The 18,998-nt window shown below is 36.9% G+C and overlaps 1 protein-coding gene across 1 annotated transcript in view; it reads left to right on the top strand.

Annotated features, from left to right (window-relative positions):
* LOC121319719 (ethanolamine kinase 1-like) overlaps nt 1-18,998 on the top strand; it is a 34,570-nt gene that overhangs the window by 2,600 nt on the left and 12,972 nt on the right. The window contains exons 2-4 of the mRNA XM_041257436.1: nt 7,931-8,190; nt 13,792-13,932; nt 17,515-17,654. Coding sequence (XP_041113370.1) covers nt 7,931-8,190; nt 13,792-13,932; nt 17,515-17,654 — 541 coding nt within the window. The remainder of the gene's footprint in view (nt 1-7,930; nt 8,191-13,791; nt 13,933-17,514; nt 17,655-18,998) is intronic.

Below are 18,998 nucleotides of genomic sequence, written 5' to 3'. Positions count from 1 at the left end.
CTGAAATGATAAACCAACTGGGCAGTTGTCGTTAAAGCTATTTTCAGAATTTTACCACATTTTATAATATTTCCCCATAGTGCTTGTGTGTGTTTCAAATCGCTTTGCAGCTGAGCATGCTAACATTTAAAAAAAAAAAAAAAAAAAAAAAAAAAACACATTTTTCAAACTGGCACAGTGTTTTTTTGTTGTTGAATCAAAACAAGTCTGAATTATTACTAAACTGCTAAAATCAAGAGCAAATCTATCCAAAATAAGTATGGTAATGAATAAAATATAAAACAACTGTGATCACAGCTAACGTGTACAAGTATGCAATATATTAAAATATATTAAATGACAGTAATTACAGTGACTTCATATTTGGATGCATAAATTACACTACACTTCAAACGGGGAAGTGTGATTTTCCTTGAGATATCAAGAGTGCAATGCACAGTTCTATAAACAAAGTAAATAGTGGATTGGAATATGGAGATTAACCAAATGATAATTAAGTCTTCATAGTTACAGCTAGCTTCCCCAGTTTCGGATCAAAACCATCAAACAGGTCTTCTCAGGCCTCTCCTCTCCTGGCTGTTGAGGCTAGTACCCACCTGCTAATGATTTTCAAAATATCTTTGTTTGTTTTTGCTTGAATGCTACGCTTCTCTCCCAGCCTCTGTTCCCCTTGCTGCATTCCATCTTCCCTGAAAACTATGATTTAGCATTTAATATACACACGTTATTTATACAATTATTATTATTTCCCCATTAGAAAAATATAAATTCTTCTTCCTGCTTCTGGTTTATTATGTGTCTCACATATACGCTAGTTAGCACAAGATTATATTTTTTCAACTACAAAAGAAACAAAAAAAAAAGAAATATGTAAAGTTTTCTATTCTGATTTTTGTAATGAAAGTGAGTAGTTTTAAAATGCAGTAAAAAAAATAAACACCATTTTCTGACAATGGACAATATATCCACCACTTACACTGTCCAGGGGTTATTGCGGGCAACTGTTTATATCAGGGAAAATAGTGTTTGCCATTTGTCATTCCCATTCATTTCAATAACAAGACATCATTTATACTGGATATTTTGGGCAAACTCAGCTGTTTGGATCTCTTTACATGCCATAACATAGATTTAAACAATATAGGCACTGCTTATACTGTAGTAAATACTTTGACAGATTGATCAGTCAGATGTTTGCACCTCATTACTGAGCGATTACCTGTCTACTGTACCTTGGCTATTTAATCCCTGTCCACAGTGTCGGGTTTACAGTTTGAATGGTTAGTGAGAGTGTTCTTAAAGTACGACTGTAATGTAGAACTAACTGAATATCTGTTAGACGCTGTTTGCCTGCTGAAGTACACTTGGGACTCTGTCAGTCAGCAAACAATCCACCGTTGCTTCAAGGAAGCTGGGCTTTCTGTAGCTGGAGAGGAGAGTGCTAACAAAAATGACAGAAACTGACACTAGTGACAACACCAGATGTGATGTCAGAGGAAGAAGTCTCTCAGCTATCTCATCTTGGCGTCCACTACGCTTTGTCTGAAACGGACCACATAGACGCTTGTTTGTTTTGTTTACTGTACTGATGAAGACCCACTGGGCAGGATTTTCAAAAGTTCATAAATGATAACGCCAGTGTTAATCAACAAATCATTATGTAGCATTGATTTTGGCATTTTCAAGAGGTTGTTATGTGATCTCGTTATTAAATAATCATGCTAACGTGATTTCCGTAATTGTTGATTTATTAAATAATGTTAATATCTTAACGAGCAGTGCTTCTTTTGACTATTTCTTTAGTGTTAATTGTTATAATTTATCAGGAGTTAATTTGCACTTGGAAAAGCAGGGTTTTAATTAACGAAAAACTGTAATTCACCTTGAAACTGAAATTTAGCAGACCGTGGCTGTGATGCAAACGATACTGTGAAAAGATAAGGCTATGGCAGTAATAAATATCTACAATTTTGGCTAGAACTTAAGGTGACGTGATCGTGAAAATCACCTATGACTAGAGACATGTATGTATTCTCTGTCACACACACATACATACTAGCTTGCCTACCTACCTACATACATACACACATGGTATTCCGTTGGTTTGTATATAATGTCTGTGCTGTAATCATGTTTCATTTATTAATAGCGTTATTATTAAATGATACCAAATTATGTTTTTTATGTACAATGAAGGTAACCTATACGGTTCCACTGAAATGCTTATAAAAACCGCAAAAACATGCTTTCCCTTCGTTGTAAATAAAAACGTGATTTGGTATAGTTTTAGAAAGATACAGGGTATTAATGCTTGTGACAGGCAAGAGATCATGGTGGAGGTTGAAGTTGATACACCCTGCAGGCGAACAGGATTTATTTACACATCAACACACTGAACCGCTCACGTGACACTACCAGCAATGGCAACACACGGCATTCATACAACAGTGTACGAAAACTTTGGTGGGATCTCTGAAGTAAACTTCTCTTTTCAGTAATAAACAAACTTCGGCTACTCATCCAGCTGTTGGCAGTTTTGACTTGCTTACTCACGCTTTGGTATCCAAGCACTTGCTCACTCAAAAACACTGCTGAAAAGGTTGATCATGACGGGTAAACCATTGAGGCGGATATGTGATGGATGCATATACGATATATATATATATATATATATATATATATATATATATATATATATATATATATATATATATATATATATATATATATATATATATATATATATATATATATATATATATATATAAAAATGTGTGTGTGTTTTAATTAAAATACAATTATATGAGTTTAAATCTTACACAAAGTTAATTATAAATGTATGTATCTGTAGCTGCTACTGGGTTACAATGTAGCGTTGGATAGCAAAAATCATAGTAGTAGTTAACACTTATTTATTCTATCTTACGTGGTTTAGCTATAGGTGTTGTGGTACACTATTGAGGTGGCATGCCCTGTTTGAACTAGATATCGTTGAACTGATCATGTTTGTGTCTCACCTTTTTGGGTATTTATTTTTTGATAAGAGCATATTCAAGGTGAAAGTTAGGCACTCTGTTTACTCTGGGTTTAAATCATGTTTGTCTCGTCCCTTCCCTTTATATCTACCAGTCAAACCTGTTCTTTTTGTTAGCAACTGATGGGGATTTCTACAGTATCTGTGGTACAGGTGAAGGTAGCTTTGTCCACCAATGCTTGTCACACGCAACATACAAAAATACAAAAATACAAATATTGTACGTGAAGATTCTTTCTTTAAAGAATTCTTAATTCCAAACCTGTCTATCTTCTATACGTTCACTCTATGTGGCCAGATTGACTACTGTATAGTGGTTTTTGGTGTTGGATGGTACAGTTTAATAAAGATGTTTTAAATTTGAAATCGGATTACCATTGAATCCAAAGCCTCAACATTGCAGTTTCCAGACCTCTCCCATCTTTTATAACTGAACTTTGATATTGCCTTATTTAACAAGCGTGAAACAACACCCACTTGCTGGGTGAAAAAAAATTGATACTCCCTTTTAGCAAATTTGTATTTCCCATGTGTTTTTTTTAATTGTTCACATATCTACCAGATCCTATCTCATACTGTAGATTGCAGCTTGTGAACACCTGCGCTGGTGCTGTGCTTCAGTATTTAAGCACATTTAAGTACTCTTATGTAATTGTGATTAAACATGTGTGGCAGAATGAGCGTAGGGGTGGTGTAAAAACAGACTCCAGTCCAGTTTATGCGCCTGGTTTTATTTCCTTTAACAGGTCACCAAAACGCACTCAAAAAATAATTAAGAATAAACAATAAGGAAGCCGGGGTACACAACAATGTGTAACCCGACAAAATAAAGTGAAACGGGGGTTGCAGTCCCAAATAAACAAACAACAAAAAAACGGTCCGTCTTCCTTCTGTAATCCGGGAACAGGAAAACACGCGGGGTAATAAATCCAGCACTTCCGGGTTGTTGCTCCTCCGAAGTATTCCCGGAGCATCCCGTTAGTGTTCTAAAATACAAAAAGGAGATGGGTTAGCAGGTGAGCCAACAACAAAGATGAGCCATCTTCCAACTCCCCGCTCGTTTATCTCTCTCTCTCACGCACGGTACCTTGCCAAAAGGAACAGAACCCTGGGCCACGCCCCCTTTTTGTACGCTCCGTCCCGTCCCCATTGGTCAGCGAGGGCAACCACCGTCAACCAATACCTGATTGCCACCACGCTTCCCAACCGACATTGCGCCGCGGCTCCACCCCCTTTCCAGGTGGTCGACTTCCACCTCCCCTGGGGGTGACTGCTCCTCCTCCCTAGCATCCTCACCGGTCGGGAGGGAGAGCTAAAACAAGAATTCATTCTCTGTTTGTCAACATAATATTGACTGTTTAGAACAAGTAGTTATTAAGAGTAACATAATACTTAAATCCGTATGTGTACAATACACTCCTTGGTTGTTGGTCAAAGTGATCTAAATTTCTATGGAGTAGGCTGGGCTGTACTGTATCGTATGTCTATGACCTACTTATTTTATGCATTGAGCGTTGCCCATGAATAGACACTGCTGCAATGTTTCTGCCAGTGACAGCATGAAGCAAAGATAAGAGGGCTTTTCAACCAATTACTGTAATTTAGTAGCTGCATTATTTGTATTCCTAGTTTGCAGCAAAGTCAGAAGATTTCATTTGAATCATGACAACTATTTTAGAAGACCGCACACCTTTTCATATTTTAGAAAACTGATCTGGAAATTTACCATGATCTGCAAAGCATTGTCTTGTGCAGGTTTGATTTCCATGGCAAGTCAAATGATCATTTAGGGATATCTCAAATTTAATTTTAAGATATCTTGAAATATTTAGAGATATCTGTAAAACATTTCGATATATCTCAAATTGAATTCCAGAGCTCTTTAATTGTGCAGTTTTTAAGATGTTTAAAATTAATTTAAATATCTGTAAATCACTTTGAGATATCTAAAAATAAAATAAAGATATCTCAAATTGATTTACAGATATCTTTAAATACTATGGAAACCATATGGAGTCTGCTGGCATGGCATGCCAAACTCATTTAGAGATATCTTAATATAAGGGTTTTAAAAATATCTCTAAATAACTTCCTGTTCATTTAAATATATCTTTAAATCATTTAAAGATGTCTTTAAATAACTTCCTGTTCATTTAGAGATATCTTTAAATGGACAGAAAGTCCATTCAAAACAGAGCAAGTTATTTCGAGATATCTTGAAATGGCTTCCTATTCATTTGATTGATTTAGAGATCTCTAAATGAACAGAAAGTTATTTGAAGATGTCTTAAAATGTTTTAGAGATCTCTAAATAAACTGGAAGTTATTTGAAAATATCTTCAAATAACTTCCCGTTCATTTGGAGATATCTCTAAATCATTTGATATCTTCACATGAACAGGAAGCCACTTCAAGATAGCTCAAAATAACTTCCTGTGAAAGTGCTCTGTTTTGAATGGACTTTCTATTTAGAGATATCTTCAAATGAATATGAAGTTCTTTGAATATATCTAAATGATTCAGAAATATCTTTAAATGAACAGTGTTATTTAGTGATATCTCTAAATGATTTAGAGATCTGAAAAGTATTTAAAGATATCTCAAAAACATTTAGAGATACCTAAAATGCATTATAGATATCTCATGTAGAGCTCCATTTAAAGATATGTGTAAATCATTCTGAGATATCTCTAAATTTATTTTAGATATCTTAAAATGATTTGGAGATCTTTAAATATTTGAAGGTATCTTCAAATATTGAGATATCTGGAAATGATTTAGAGATACTGTATCTTAAAATATTTAGAGCTATCTATAAATGAATTTGAGATATCTCTAAATGATACTTTGGCTTGCCATAGGTTTCACTTTTCCCTTTCTCTTCTTTTGTCTTGTGTTTTGTTCTATTCATAGAGAGGCAGTAGTGTTAATTTTTTTAATGTAATTTAGTCATCATGATGTCTTAATTTAAGCTTGATTAGCTAAAGAGCTGAGCTGTGTTGTCTCTCAAGAGGTATCTGTTTCCTCTACTCGTATTTGTGGCGATAACATTCCAGGCATTTTCTTTGCTCACATGTGATACCCAAATAAACAAGTTCCAGAGTTACGTTGTACAGATGGGCTACAAATTCCACATAATGCTGATTCCTCAGTAGGCAAATGCAATCTCGCCTCTCAAACCCAGGATAAAGAAGGTTTTACATGTAGCTTAATTGCTTCATTCATCAATGATTAGAAAACAGTGATCAGCAAATATTTGAAACAGTTGGCATAAACAAAATAAAATTCCTAACAATCTTCCAACACACAGTCAGTTGCAAATTCAACAGCAAATTAGACCTGGAATGTTGCCTGCAACCCTTTTAGTTGTGGTAAATGTAGAAAGAGTAGGGAAGAGTGTGTTTTAATGTAATCAACACAGCATTTTTTTTTATTTTAAGTACAATTTTAGGATTATATTGACATAGTACTTATTTGACCAGCACAGAGCTACTACTGTATTTGCTACTTTGCCTGCCTTGTGGAGGCAGACAATACCTGTCATTCTGTTTTTAAATGTAAATACAAAAACAAAGCAATACATTTAACCCGTAGCGGTCCATTTATTCGGCGCTTGTCAGGTGTGTCGGGTCCAATTTATTTTTACATGCGCTGTTGAAAATATATATTTTTTTTTTCAGAGTAAAACAGGTTTAAAAGGCAATGCATAGCAAAAGGACATCAGTATTGCATCTCCAGCCAAGCCTATCCCCTTGTTCACTGTATTTTTTCACATACCTCTTCATAGTCGTGCATACTGATAAATCCTCTCATGATCAGTCGTTTTATCACCAAACTCCTCAATAATGCCTTCAGAGTCATTATATTATTACTATAACATCTCAAATAGCTCTGCAAATGTCTGTGATATTCTTTGAGCGCTGGATGCGGAAGCAGCTATCTTCTTTGTTTGTGTCTGTGTTATCTCTGTGGTGCAGGGGCTATATGTATTGCTCAGATACGCCCCCTTTTTTCCGCTTCATTCGGCTCCTATCAGTCTCACTGGGCCATTGAAAGGTTTTCACTGCTTTTTCCTGAGAAAAAACGACTAGAGACATGTGCTTGACGTCTTTGTTGGACAGGGTCCGACATCGGATTGGAAAGGGGAAAATTGTGATGTCGGACCTGGTCCGACATAGGACCGCAACAGGTTAAAGCAAAAATCTTTGGTCAAAATATTGTAGCCTTTCAGCAGGAGGCAGAAAATGGGATAAGGCTTTGCTCCTGGTTCCAAAAAGTATTTATTTTTATTTTCTCTTCACTGGATGCTCTCTCGGCAACCAAGCCAGAGTCACTACTCTGTCCGCTTCACAGATACCAAACTCTGACACTATTTCAGCGCCCGCCAGAGATCACTGCTCTGTCCGTGTCACAGCATACAACTTTACACACAGGAACCAGGGCAACCCAAACAACACAAAATGGCAGCGCCTTTATTCAAATAGGGTACCGGAACTTACACACATCCCATTGGTCCTGGGCTGCACACTAGGACCATTGGGCACAGACAAAAGGCACCACACACAGGCTAGGAATACACACACAGACGGAGGCAAACTCACTAGTGGCGGGAAATACAAAGAGGGGGATTATAAACAACGAGAACGACATAGACACACACCGCACGCAAACACACATACAGATTAGAATTACAGTACACAGGAAATGCAAACACATGGATCGCTACAGTATCTATCTACTGAACTTTTTTGATACACTAATACTTGCAGGTAGCTTTATTTATATCCAGCACTACTTCATGATTTATAATCCTGTGGACAGTTCATTTAACTTAAATACAATACCTGCTTTTAAAATGTCTGGTACTTTATTGACTATGTTTGTGCTTGTCCTTAGCTTTTCACAGATGGCATTACTAATAAGCTCATTGGCTGTTATGTTGGTGAGGGGATGGAGGATGTAGTCCTTGTAAGGATCTATGGCAACAAGACTGAGCTTTTTGTGGATCGGAAGAATGAAGTGAAGAGTTTTCGTGTGCTTCATGCTCACAGCTGTGCACCTCCTCTCTACTGCACCTTCAACAATGGTCTGTGCTATGAGTTCATGCATGGGACTGCCCTTGACCCAGAAGACATCCGCCAACCAGCGCTTTTCAGGTACAGTATTTCAAAACACTACCACGCTCTGTTGCTCATACATATAATGTACTTTCACAAAACACTCTGTAGGCCGGTATGCAGTACTCCTGATTTCAGATTTCCCAGTTAACCATTTGCAGGCCATTTATTCAGTGCTTGTCAGACGTGTCAGGTTAATTTTATTTTCACACGCTCTGTTTATTTTTTTTTTCAGCGTAAAACAGGTTTAAAAGGCACTGAATCTCAAAAGGACACTTGGTACTGTATCTACAGCCAAGCCCTACCCCTTGTTCACTGTATTTTTCACCTAACACTTTATAGACGTGCATACTGATAAATCCTTTCCTGATCACTTGTTTTATCACCAAACTCATCAATAATCCAAGTCATTATTTTATTACTATAACATCTCCAAAAAGCTCTTTGCAAATGTCTGTAATATTCTTTGAGCACTGGATGCAGAAGCAACTACCTCCTTTGTTATGTCTGTGTTATCTCTAGTGCAGGGGTTCTCAAAGTAATTTGGGCACAGGTATAAATTGATCGTACTTGGCTGTTTGCGGGCATGCTGACTATTGCATAGGTTCTTATCTTAAACACTGCCTTCCCGCGATATATGTTTACACTGAGTGTACAGAACACCTGCTCTTTCCATGAAATAGACTGACGAGGTGAATCCAGGTGAAAGCTACGATCCCTTATTGATGTAACCTGTTAAATCCACTTCAATCAGTGTAGATGAAGGGGAGACAGGTTAAAGAAGGATTTAAGCCTTGACACAGTTGAGACATGGATTGTGTATGTGTGCCATTCAGAGGGTAAATGGGCAAGACAAAAGATCCAAGTGCCTTTTGAAGGGGGTATAGTAGTAGGTGCCAGGTGCGCCGGTTTGCGTGTGTCAAGAACTGCAATGCTGCTGGGTTTTTCACATTCAACAGTTTCCTGTGTGTATCAAGGAAGGTCCACCACCCAAAGGACATCCAGCCAACGGCAGGCCAGTGGTCGAAAACAGCTCATTGATAAAAGAGGCCAAAGGAGGCTGACATGAATTGTGCAGAGCAACAGACAGGCTGCAGTTAGTCAACTGACAGTCCAGTACAACATTGGTGCCAAAAGACTCATAAAATAATGCACAACTTGTTGTACCTTGACACAAGTGGGGTATGGCAGCCGACGACCTAACAGAGTTCCACTTCTTTCAGCAAAACACAAGAAACTGCAGTTGCAGTGAGCTAAGGAACAAAAACACTGGACACTGGAGGATTGGAAAAACATTGCCTGGTCTGATGAATCCCAGTTTCTGCTGTTTCACGCTGATGGGAGGACTAGGGTATGGAGAACCACATGAGTACATGCATCCATCATGCAGTGTGTAAATATTGCAGGCTGGTGGTGGTGGTGTGATGGTGTGGGGTGTCTTTTCATGGCACACATTGGGCCCCTTGATAAAAGTGGAGTAACGATTGAATGCCACAGGATATCTGAACATCATTGCCAATCAGGTGCATCCCTTCATGACAGCAGTGTATCCATCTGCTAATGGATTTTTTCAGCAGGATAATGCCCCATGCAACAAGGCTAGGATTGTCCAGGAATGGTTCTACGGACATGACGGTGAATTCAGCTTACTGCAGTGGCCTGCCCAGTCACCAGATCTCAATCAAATTGAGCATCTGTGGGATGAGATGGAACAAGTATTCGGAGTAGAGATCCACTACCAGCCAGCTTGACACAATTGTAGGAAGCATTGGAGTTAACATGGGCCAGCATCCCTGCGGAACGCTTTTGACACCTTGTAGAGTCCTGACGAATTGAGGCTGTTCTGAGGGCAAAACTGGGTGCAACTCAATATTAGGAAGGTGTTCCTAATGTTTTGTACACACAGTATGTGTGTGTATGTGTGTGTGTGTATATATATATATAATATATATATATATATATATATATATATATATATATATATATATATATATATATATATATAATATATATATATATTATTTAATATATATTATATATTATAGTATTGTGGCTATATATATATCAAGTTGTATTGTATGTAGCGGAGACGGGGAAAGCAGAGACATCGGCTGTCGCAGTGTAATCTGCAGCATACAGTGCCAAATCAAACGCTTCAATGAGCGGGGGCTCATTTAGTCTGGACTTTTTGTGGTTAAATCTATGAAAATCGGTGATTTACATTAAATCCAGAAAACAAACACTTGTTAAAATATAAAGTTAAGATCTAATGTTTTAACCATTTGCGGTCCTGTCGGATCAGGTCATTAACATTTTTCCTTTCTGGTCAGATGTCGCACTCTGTCCAACAGCATCAAAAGTGTCAGTCACAGGTCCCTAGTCAGTTTTTCTCTGGTAAAAGCCGAGAAAAGCTTTCAATGGCCAAGAGATGCAAAAAAAAAAAAAAAAAAAAAAAAATATATATATATGACATTAGTGCAAGTACCGTATCACCAAGCTTGTGACATAATTATTAGTCATAAGCAAGGTAGTGACTGGATAGATCCAGCATGACAGAGAAAATCGCGGACATTTGCCAAGCTTTTTGAGATGTTTTAGTAATAAAGTAGTGACTTGGATAGCGTTATTGAGGCGATTGGTGATAAATCGAGTGATCAGGAGATGATTTATCAGTATGCATGACTATTTAGAGATATACAGCAAACAAGGGGTGGGGAAGGGCGAGATGCAGTACTGAATGTCATGTTGATATGCAGTGGTGCGGAAAGAAAAATCAGAGAAAAAATTACTGGAGACCTGTTCTTGATGTCTTTTTGATGTTGGACAGGGTCTGACGTTGGACCGTAAAAGGAAAATTGTAATGTCGGACCTGGTCCGACATAGAACCGCAAAGGGTTAAAAGATAAAATAACAATTGCTGCCCGTGCTGGGTTGACACCAACACGCTACGTGTTGATTTATTTTGGCCATCGTGCCGTTTTCTTTGTATCAGTGTTCTGTTTTGTTCAAACCTTTTTGTTTAGTATTAAAACACGCAAGCAGCGTATTCATACCCCAGTGCTAACTGCGTCTGTCTACTTCCGGGTCTGTGATGTCCCACCACCCAGTCAACCTGCCACAAGAAAAATCTATTTTGTGCACAAAATAGAAAAAGCTTTGCATCAACACATTGCAGGACATCAAAATGGCACACTTAACCTTTGACAGAGCACAGTCAGTCAAATATAGCAAACAAACTGTTTCAGTTCTTTAAAATCTTTTTCAGACAAGTCTTCAAAATGACCACACTATAGCCTACACACTAACAGCATAAGTACAATCAAATAAGTATGATTGCTGCATCTAAGCCATAAAAAAAGAAAGTGCAGGTCGCAAATAAAAACGAACTCATAAAAACGGACAATGTTAGCCAAACGTGTGTGCCCTTTTTACATACAAAGTAGTATCCCAAAGCTCTTTTACAATAAAAATTTAAAGACCATACAGACATCGCAGATCACAGAAAAAGAAACAAGCAAATAGAATGCATGCAATTTAAAAGAAGGAAAAAACATAAAAAATCTGACAATATAGCAGGTCACAAATAAAAAATAAACACGACAAAATGTATGCAATAAAAGAAAGAATTGAAGGCTTTATATTATAGCCTAGTAAAAACAGTTGTGTGGTGTCTTTGTACACTGATATGATATTAAATAACTTTCGCTTTTGTATTATAAGCTTTCACAATTGTTTTCAACAAATCGAGAGATCTTGCCAGGATCGCAGGATTGCAGTGTGTCTTATGTGCTGTTTTTCATCGGGTGTCAGATAATCTTTAGTTTGTCAGTTTTGGAAGGAAAAAAAAACAAGGCCAGCTATTATACTAATTTTCACTTAGTTTATTTTAGAAATAGCTTAGCTGAATCATCATGTAAAAAAAATAAATAAAATGCAATCGCCCTCTAAAAACCAGTTGCCACATCAATGCCGCTTGTCAGTTTCAGCACTGTTGAGTTAGAGAGCACACGCAGACGCAGTAAAGGAAATAGTTGCATCGGGAACATTAAAGATTAAAAATAAAATAGGCTACTATTGAAGATAAATAACAGTAAAGAGTGTGAAAATGGGGTTTCAGCACAAATAATGGGTAGATGGCATCCACCCTTCCAAAAAAGTGAGTGGATGCTGTCAACCCAGTTCCACCCCTGAGTCTAACACTGCTTGAAACTTGATTTTTGACAAGGCTGTTGCAAAGGGGGGTGGTGAAACAACAATGTGCAAGTCATCGTTGCTGTAAAAAAAAAAAAAAAAAGTTTCTGGTGTCATACAATACAGCTGTCTCCTGGTAACATTTTAAAAGAAAAGACAATGACCAAAATATGCTTTGATTTTAGTTAAATTAGAGGTGGACAGGAAGTATTCTCAGTGCTTGTTATGTTAAAAAAAAAAAATAAGGACAAAACAACATACTACAGACCTGACGTCTGTTTCACCCCTACCCAGGCCTTTCTGTGGAAATTAATCAACCAAACTTTTATTATATCAGAAGTTACAATACAATAATATAGCACATGATCTCAAAATAATAATTAACATTTTTATATTGCCAGTATTCAATGTGCTGTTTAGGCAAACAAAGATGTCAAGTTAATATGGTCTGTATGGCAGCAGGCCAACTAAGAAACTCTTAAGTTGTTATGGCAACATTCCTGAATGTCCAGTTCAGTAGTGGATGTATTGTTTTGTTTTTCTGACACAAGTGATCACATTCTTGGATAAATGTTTTTACAGCAGTCTGAAAATGTTTAATAACCAATGTACGATGATGCACTGCAGAAAAGTACTCTGCTCATGAGAAGGACGTGGTGGAAACATGTTTGGATAAAAGCCATAGACACTTTAGAATGAGAAAAATGCCTTGCATCTTTCATTTAACATTATACAGCATTGGATGCTAAGAAATCATGAAATTATCTGGTTTAGCTTGCTGACATACAGCCATTTGAAGCGGTTTGGTCACAGCTTTTACTTGCACATAGTATGCACCCTTTACCTTTATTTTACCATACAACTTCTGACTCTTTGGGCTAGAGGACAGTATTTTATTTGTCAGAACACTGCTAAATGGAAGTCAATGCTATTGTGTGTAATTTATCATGATTTACTACTGCAGCTTTTGATTTTGATTTAAGCTCAGAATTGTTGCATCAACCATGTGTGTTTCTGGTTTCTGGTTTCATGCCCTAAGGGTCCCCACTTAACTGGCATTTTGAGTCTTTAGTAGATTGTCCTGTTTATGTTCCCAATAAATTGTAGCATTTTAGTGAAATGTAATGTAAATATTAAAGTGTGTATGCATGCATGTATGTGTGTGTATGTGTATATATATATATATATATGTGTGTGTGTGTGTGTGTGTGTGTGTGTGTGTGTATATATATATATATATATATATATATATATATATATATATATATTTGACTCTGGGAATATTGATTTGTTAAACATTTGTTTTGAGATTGTTTCATTTTTATACTGTCAGCTGACATTTATTGTTTCACTCATTTACTCTTTTCCAAGTCATTCATTCAAAATGTATGATCCAGTTAACTGTACAGATTTGCATTCTCATGCTTTTTAATGAATTTATTTTTGTAGGCTAATAGCCAAACAGTTGGCGAAATTCCACGCTATTCATGCTCACAATGGCTGGGTCCCAAAGTCCAACTTGTGGATGAAGATGGGGAAGTATTTTTCCCTTGCCCCTACAGAGTTTGAGGACAAGGCAGTAAACCATAGGTAAGGATTTATATAATTGCACCGTGCTTGTAGCTGCAAAGATAATAAGAAAATCACAGAAAACACTGTTCACTAGTATTTATAAAAACATTCAACCAGCATGTTGCATGTGTACTGGTACTGAATGATTTCTAGGAATTTGGGCATTGGGATAGAAATACGGGCCACACTTTTCAGCGACAGGGTCAGCTGAGAGAATTTGAATACTGAGCTTGAGATTTAAGTCATATTAACCCTAATCAAAATAATTTTGTACAGTTTTACGTCGGCCCGTCTTTCTGCACCAGGTAAAGAGCGTGGCCAGTCTTTCTGCACCTATGCTGGAATGTGTCTTTCTGTAATAAAGATATTTTTTTGCCAGCTTGAAAATCATGTTCAATCAGCAGCTGGGATTTATAATGGATTCAATACTAGCACCTTGGTTGTACTGATCAGTCACTGCAAGTATGTCGCAACTGGAGTGGCTATGTTTTCAATTTGATTGAAATAGATTGCAAATGTTTGAAGCCTGAATGGTATAGTGGAAATACTGTCATTAACCTGGGACCTTGCTGGGATCCGGCCCATTTATCTGTTTTTATAAAAACCACCAGCACAACTATAATCCTACTAATTTCCAGCAGTGTCTGTGACATTGAGCTGCATACTGGTTAACCATGGTAGTTTACTAACCAAATAAAGATTGACCTGATTTCCAGAGAGGATTAGGTTTCCAGAGAGGATTTTAATCTTGAGCTATTGTCCTACCTGCCCACAGGCTCTTTTGTTCACTGGTATTGATTGGTAACAGTCAAATATTTTGCAGCTTTTTCATTGCTTTTAAAAGTGTTGCTAACAAATATGGGAGTGGTGGCTGTATGTTGCAGTCTAATACAGTAAACAAAAAAAGGGTGTTGGTCCATCAAAGTAAGCATACTATGGTTGTACAGTAAAGCCTTGGTTTGAATGAAGACGACCCATGATCCGGCCCCGGCAAAGGAAGGTTTTTAAGCTTTTCCACTAATCAGTTTAGTAGCAAGTCAGTTATGTAACTTGTTATTTGATGTTTGTTGCGCAGTGTGAGTGGTGTAGGGAACAAAGTGACTGTCAAGACAGTAATTACTCCCAAAATGTCTGTTTTATTGTACGCTACTGAAAATAGCTGCCCCTCTACCAACAATGGTATCTGGGGGATGGAGTACACAAACAACACTCCGGCCATAGGTTCTGTTCTCAGCGCAAGGGGACATACTTGCGTAGCTGTGTCCCATTTGTACTACTCAATTCTTCCCTGTAATAAGCCTGGCGCCACTGTTTATCCAATCGCAACCTTGGCTTGCAGCAGATCACATGGGAATCATTTCACAGCTACTCACTTCCTCCAAGATGGCCGACTTCCTGTTTCTGCCCACCGTCAAGTAGACCCATCTCTGGGGAAGTGCACCACCTACCTTACACAGCGCCCTTTCTTGTCGGGAGGGAGATTTACAGCTCTGAAACTCTCTCCTCTTATCACGCAGATTTACACATGTATGACTGATTAAGTACTCATCTCTTTATCTATCATCTACTTTTTGTTTGCAAATGCAGTTTTATACAGATACAGATCTCTAACGTATTCTATTAGGATTATAATAATCCAATTTATTTCTTGTCTACAATTTCTAGATATCATTTAGAATATGCATTTCCTTTGTTTTAGGTATGTCACCATCTTGACTAGTAACTACTAGTATTGTAGATCGAACCCTGATATTGACATTAATTATCGTGCAAATTATAACGATGATTATCGATCATTATCTAGTTTAAAATGCTTCCCTCACAGTAACAGTTTAAATGAAGTCCTCTTTTTTCAAACAAATCCTGAAGTTTTAAAACAGGTTTGACATTGACATTTCAATATAGCAATTTTTATATTCCTGCCATCACTAGCCTTTGCCTTGTTTTGTGTAAAGTCTGACAAATCTCCAATGTAAACATAACGGTAAATTAAGAACCAAAAAAAAATACAAAATCAACCCCACTGTCCAAAGGAGAAAAAAAACAAGGTTTGTAATCTACATTAACATTCTGGCCTATTCACATGGAAATAATTCAATCTCTCATTTTTTTAAAATGTACTGTTGGTTACAATTTGTGAATTATGTGGCCCAACTTCTGCTAGTGAAAGCAGCAGTCCCTTTCAGTGTGCTGCGGCTGCAGAGTTGTAGTTCACTTTTTGCTGTCGTATTTTAATCAAAACTTTACATGACTTTGCATAGCCACTTAGATTTGCATTGTCTTCAGTGAATACAACTATATTGTCATTTTTCAAAACAGTACATCAGAGGTAGCCTACCCTTTCCTGCAACGGAAACTGTCTATTTTGTGTACTTTTTAGGGGTGGGAATTTTGAATAATTTAGTGCTCAAGTACCGGAGCGTTAACAATTCTGAGTACTCGAGTACTGAGTAACTCGAACCTAATGCCAGACAATATTCTACATATGAGCCACAAAAATTAACACGTTAACACTACAACCGCCGTGGTTATACTCATACCTAAAACCGCCCCCTTGCAGTAATTATGATGGTGCATCTTAACGTCAATATTAAAATGAAAGACCCAACTCGAGTTTTATTCAGGCACATCATATCAAACATCTGCACAGCCGAAACACCGTATTAAAATGAACGATTGAACATAGAAGCAACAACACTACGCTCTTGACGTTAAATTAATATATACAAGACACGTTTCATGGAATATTTGATTTCACCAAAATATTATCAATTTTTTTATCGTGGGGCCCAAGTGATAAATAATTTGATTATTATCATTCTCGTTAGAAGCCCAGTAACTACATTGAGACAGATGCCTATACAGAAGAATGAAAAATGAGCAAGTAATAATAATAATTCTAAAATCTTCCATGAGTATGGTACCATAATCTGAAGAAATGACAATTAAAAAATGTTAACAGAATTAGCAGAAGTTACAGTTTTGTAGTTTCAGTGTCTAATACAGAAAAATGAAAGTGGCTATGTGCCTAAAATGTTCAGGAGGAAAATATGCTGGGAGGCAATGAGGTTGGAGCTCAAGCACCAAGGTAATTGGATGTTTACTGTAAAGTGTTGCCATGTAACAAATCTAAATTTAAGCTCCAAGGACAAATTGCTTCTTGCTGATTGGTTGTTTTAAGGGGTGGTGTTAAACTGGAGCTGCTGTGTCTAAAACAAGGGACCATGTTTTATAGTTGAAAAGAATGTTCAAACAATGGCTTGCAAAAAGCTTTTTGAACATTCCCTTCAACTATAAAGTTCAGTATCATGAATATTAACCGTTGAAGTGACTGTGTAAATCATCAAATGTAAACCTGTAACTTTTTTTTTTTTATTGAACAGTAGACAAGTGAAACAGTGAAATGTGTCAGAGGACCTTACATTTAGATTGGTTTACAAACCATGTGTGATTTACAGCAACATTGACAAAATATTTGAATCCTAGTTATTTATTTATTTTTTGCAGTGCAGGCCGAATCACGATTTTTGGGGACCAATGTACCTTGCAGGCTAAAGAGAACCCTCCTCTTCTCGCCCTTGTGTTTTGATTTCCTAACAGATTCCTAAATGAAGTCCCTAGTTCTCAAGAGTTGCAGCAGGAAATGGCCTGGATGAAGGAACGTCTCTCAGGTCTGGGTTCCCCTGTGGTTTTCTGTCACAATGACCTCTTGTGCAAAAACATTATCTTCAATGAGAGAGGTGAGTGTCTTACATAGAACTGCACAACTGCTGTTGTATTGTATGCTATTTGAGCGCAGGTTTTAAGTAATTCGACCACAGGTGAGCAATAGCTAAATTAACATGATTATCATGATTTGCTATTCAAATTTGGGATGAGTTTTTTTTTTTTTGTAATTTAATAGTAACCCTATACTATGGTAATCGATTTAAATTATGATTTTAAAAACTACAACATGTTGTTTAGAAGCCTATGCTTATTAATTAATTGGAATGTTGTTATGGTATTCCACTCCTCCTTGTATGGACATGTTGCCCTCCAACATAATAGAAATGTTTTAATAGAAAGAATTACAAGGTAGACATTCTATTGTAACTGTAAACTTTGTTTAATAGTAAGATTGTTAGCATGGTTGGGCCAAAAATTACTTAACATGAATGACTTAGTTCATTCTATTGAAAAAAAAAAAAAATAGTACTGCAGTAAATCTACTCCCTTGGTATGTTAAATCACAGTGTTGATTTTTAATTACATAAAAGAAATTCAACAAAAACATGGAGTACCGCATTTAAAGTTGTCACTTCTTTTTATTTAATTGTACAATTAAAAAAAAAAAAAATACAGTAACATTTTATTGCAAATTGTGTGGATGTATATATTTTAAATATGCATTACATATACATAGACCCCTGTGGTTAACAATGTATTTAACACCAAAAAGTCCTTGTCCTGTGCAGAGTTAAGCTGCGCATTTGATTGTTCCCAAGATGGAAAATCCACACCAAGAAGTAGCTCCCATTGGGAGCATTTTCACAGCTCCTTCTGTCTAGATTTTCTCTCCTAGGATCGACAGGAGAAAACAGGAGTCCAGTGAGACAGCTGTAAAATCCAGGTGCTGGAGTCTCCCTGCTATTACTGGAGACTAAGTAGAACTGACTTGTTCTCCTAAAGTCATTACTGAGTGATTGAAATGATTCTTTCACTGGCATTTTGAAACTGCACAACGGGAGTTGAAAACCTGGGATCCAGGAGCTTTTTAAGGTGGTCCAGGAACAGGTCCAGTACTCTAACTGGTTTTATCTGATTTAATACAGAACATATTTCACAGAGACATAGTAAATGAGCACATGAGGTATAACACATTTTAGGAGCATGAGTGGTGGTATATAAACTATACCCAATAAGGTACAGAAGGTTGTTTCGGGGTGTTGAATGGTATCCTTTTACATCCGTATATGTTTCTGAGGTTTGGTTACTGGATTTTGTAGTCAAACCTTTTATAATGTTGTTTCTGAATTAATTGAACACACGAAGAGCTGCCACCCTCTGTGTGCCTTGTAAAACTATACAATATTTTGCAGTTC

Source organism: Polyodon spathula, chromosome 8 (genome assembly GCF_017654505.1).
Source record: "Polyodon spathula isolate WHYD16114869_AA chromosome 8, ASM1765450v1, whole genome shotgun sequence".
In the NCBI taxonomy this organism is placed as follows: Eukaryota; Metazoa; Chordata; class Actinopteri; order Acipenseriformes; family Polyodontidae; genus Polyodon; species Polyodon spathula.
The sequence above is the reverse complement of the archived record's forward strand: the minus strand, read 5'-3'. Positions and strand labels throughout refer to the sequence as shown.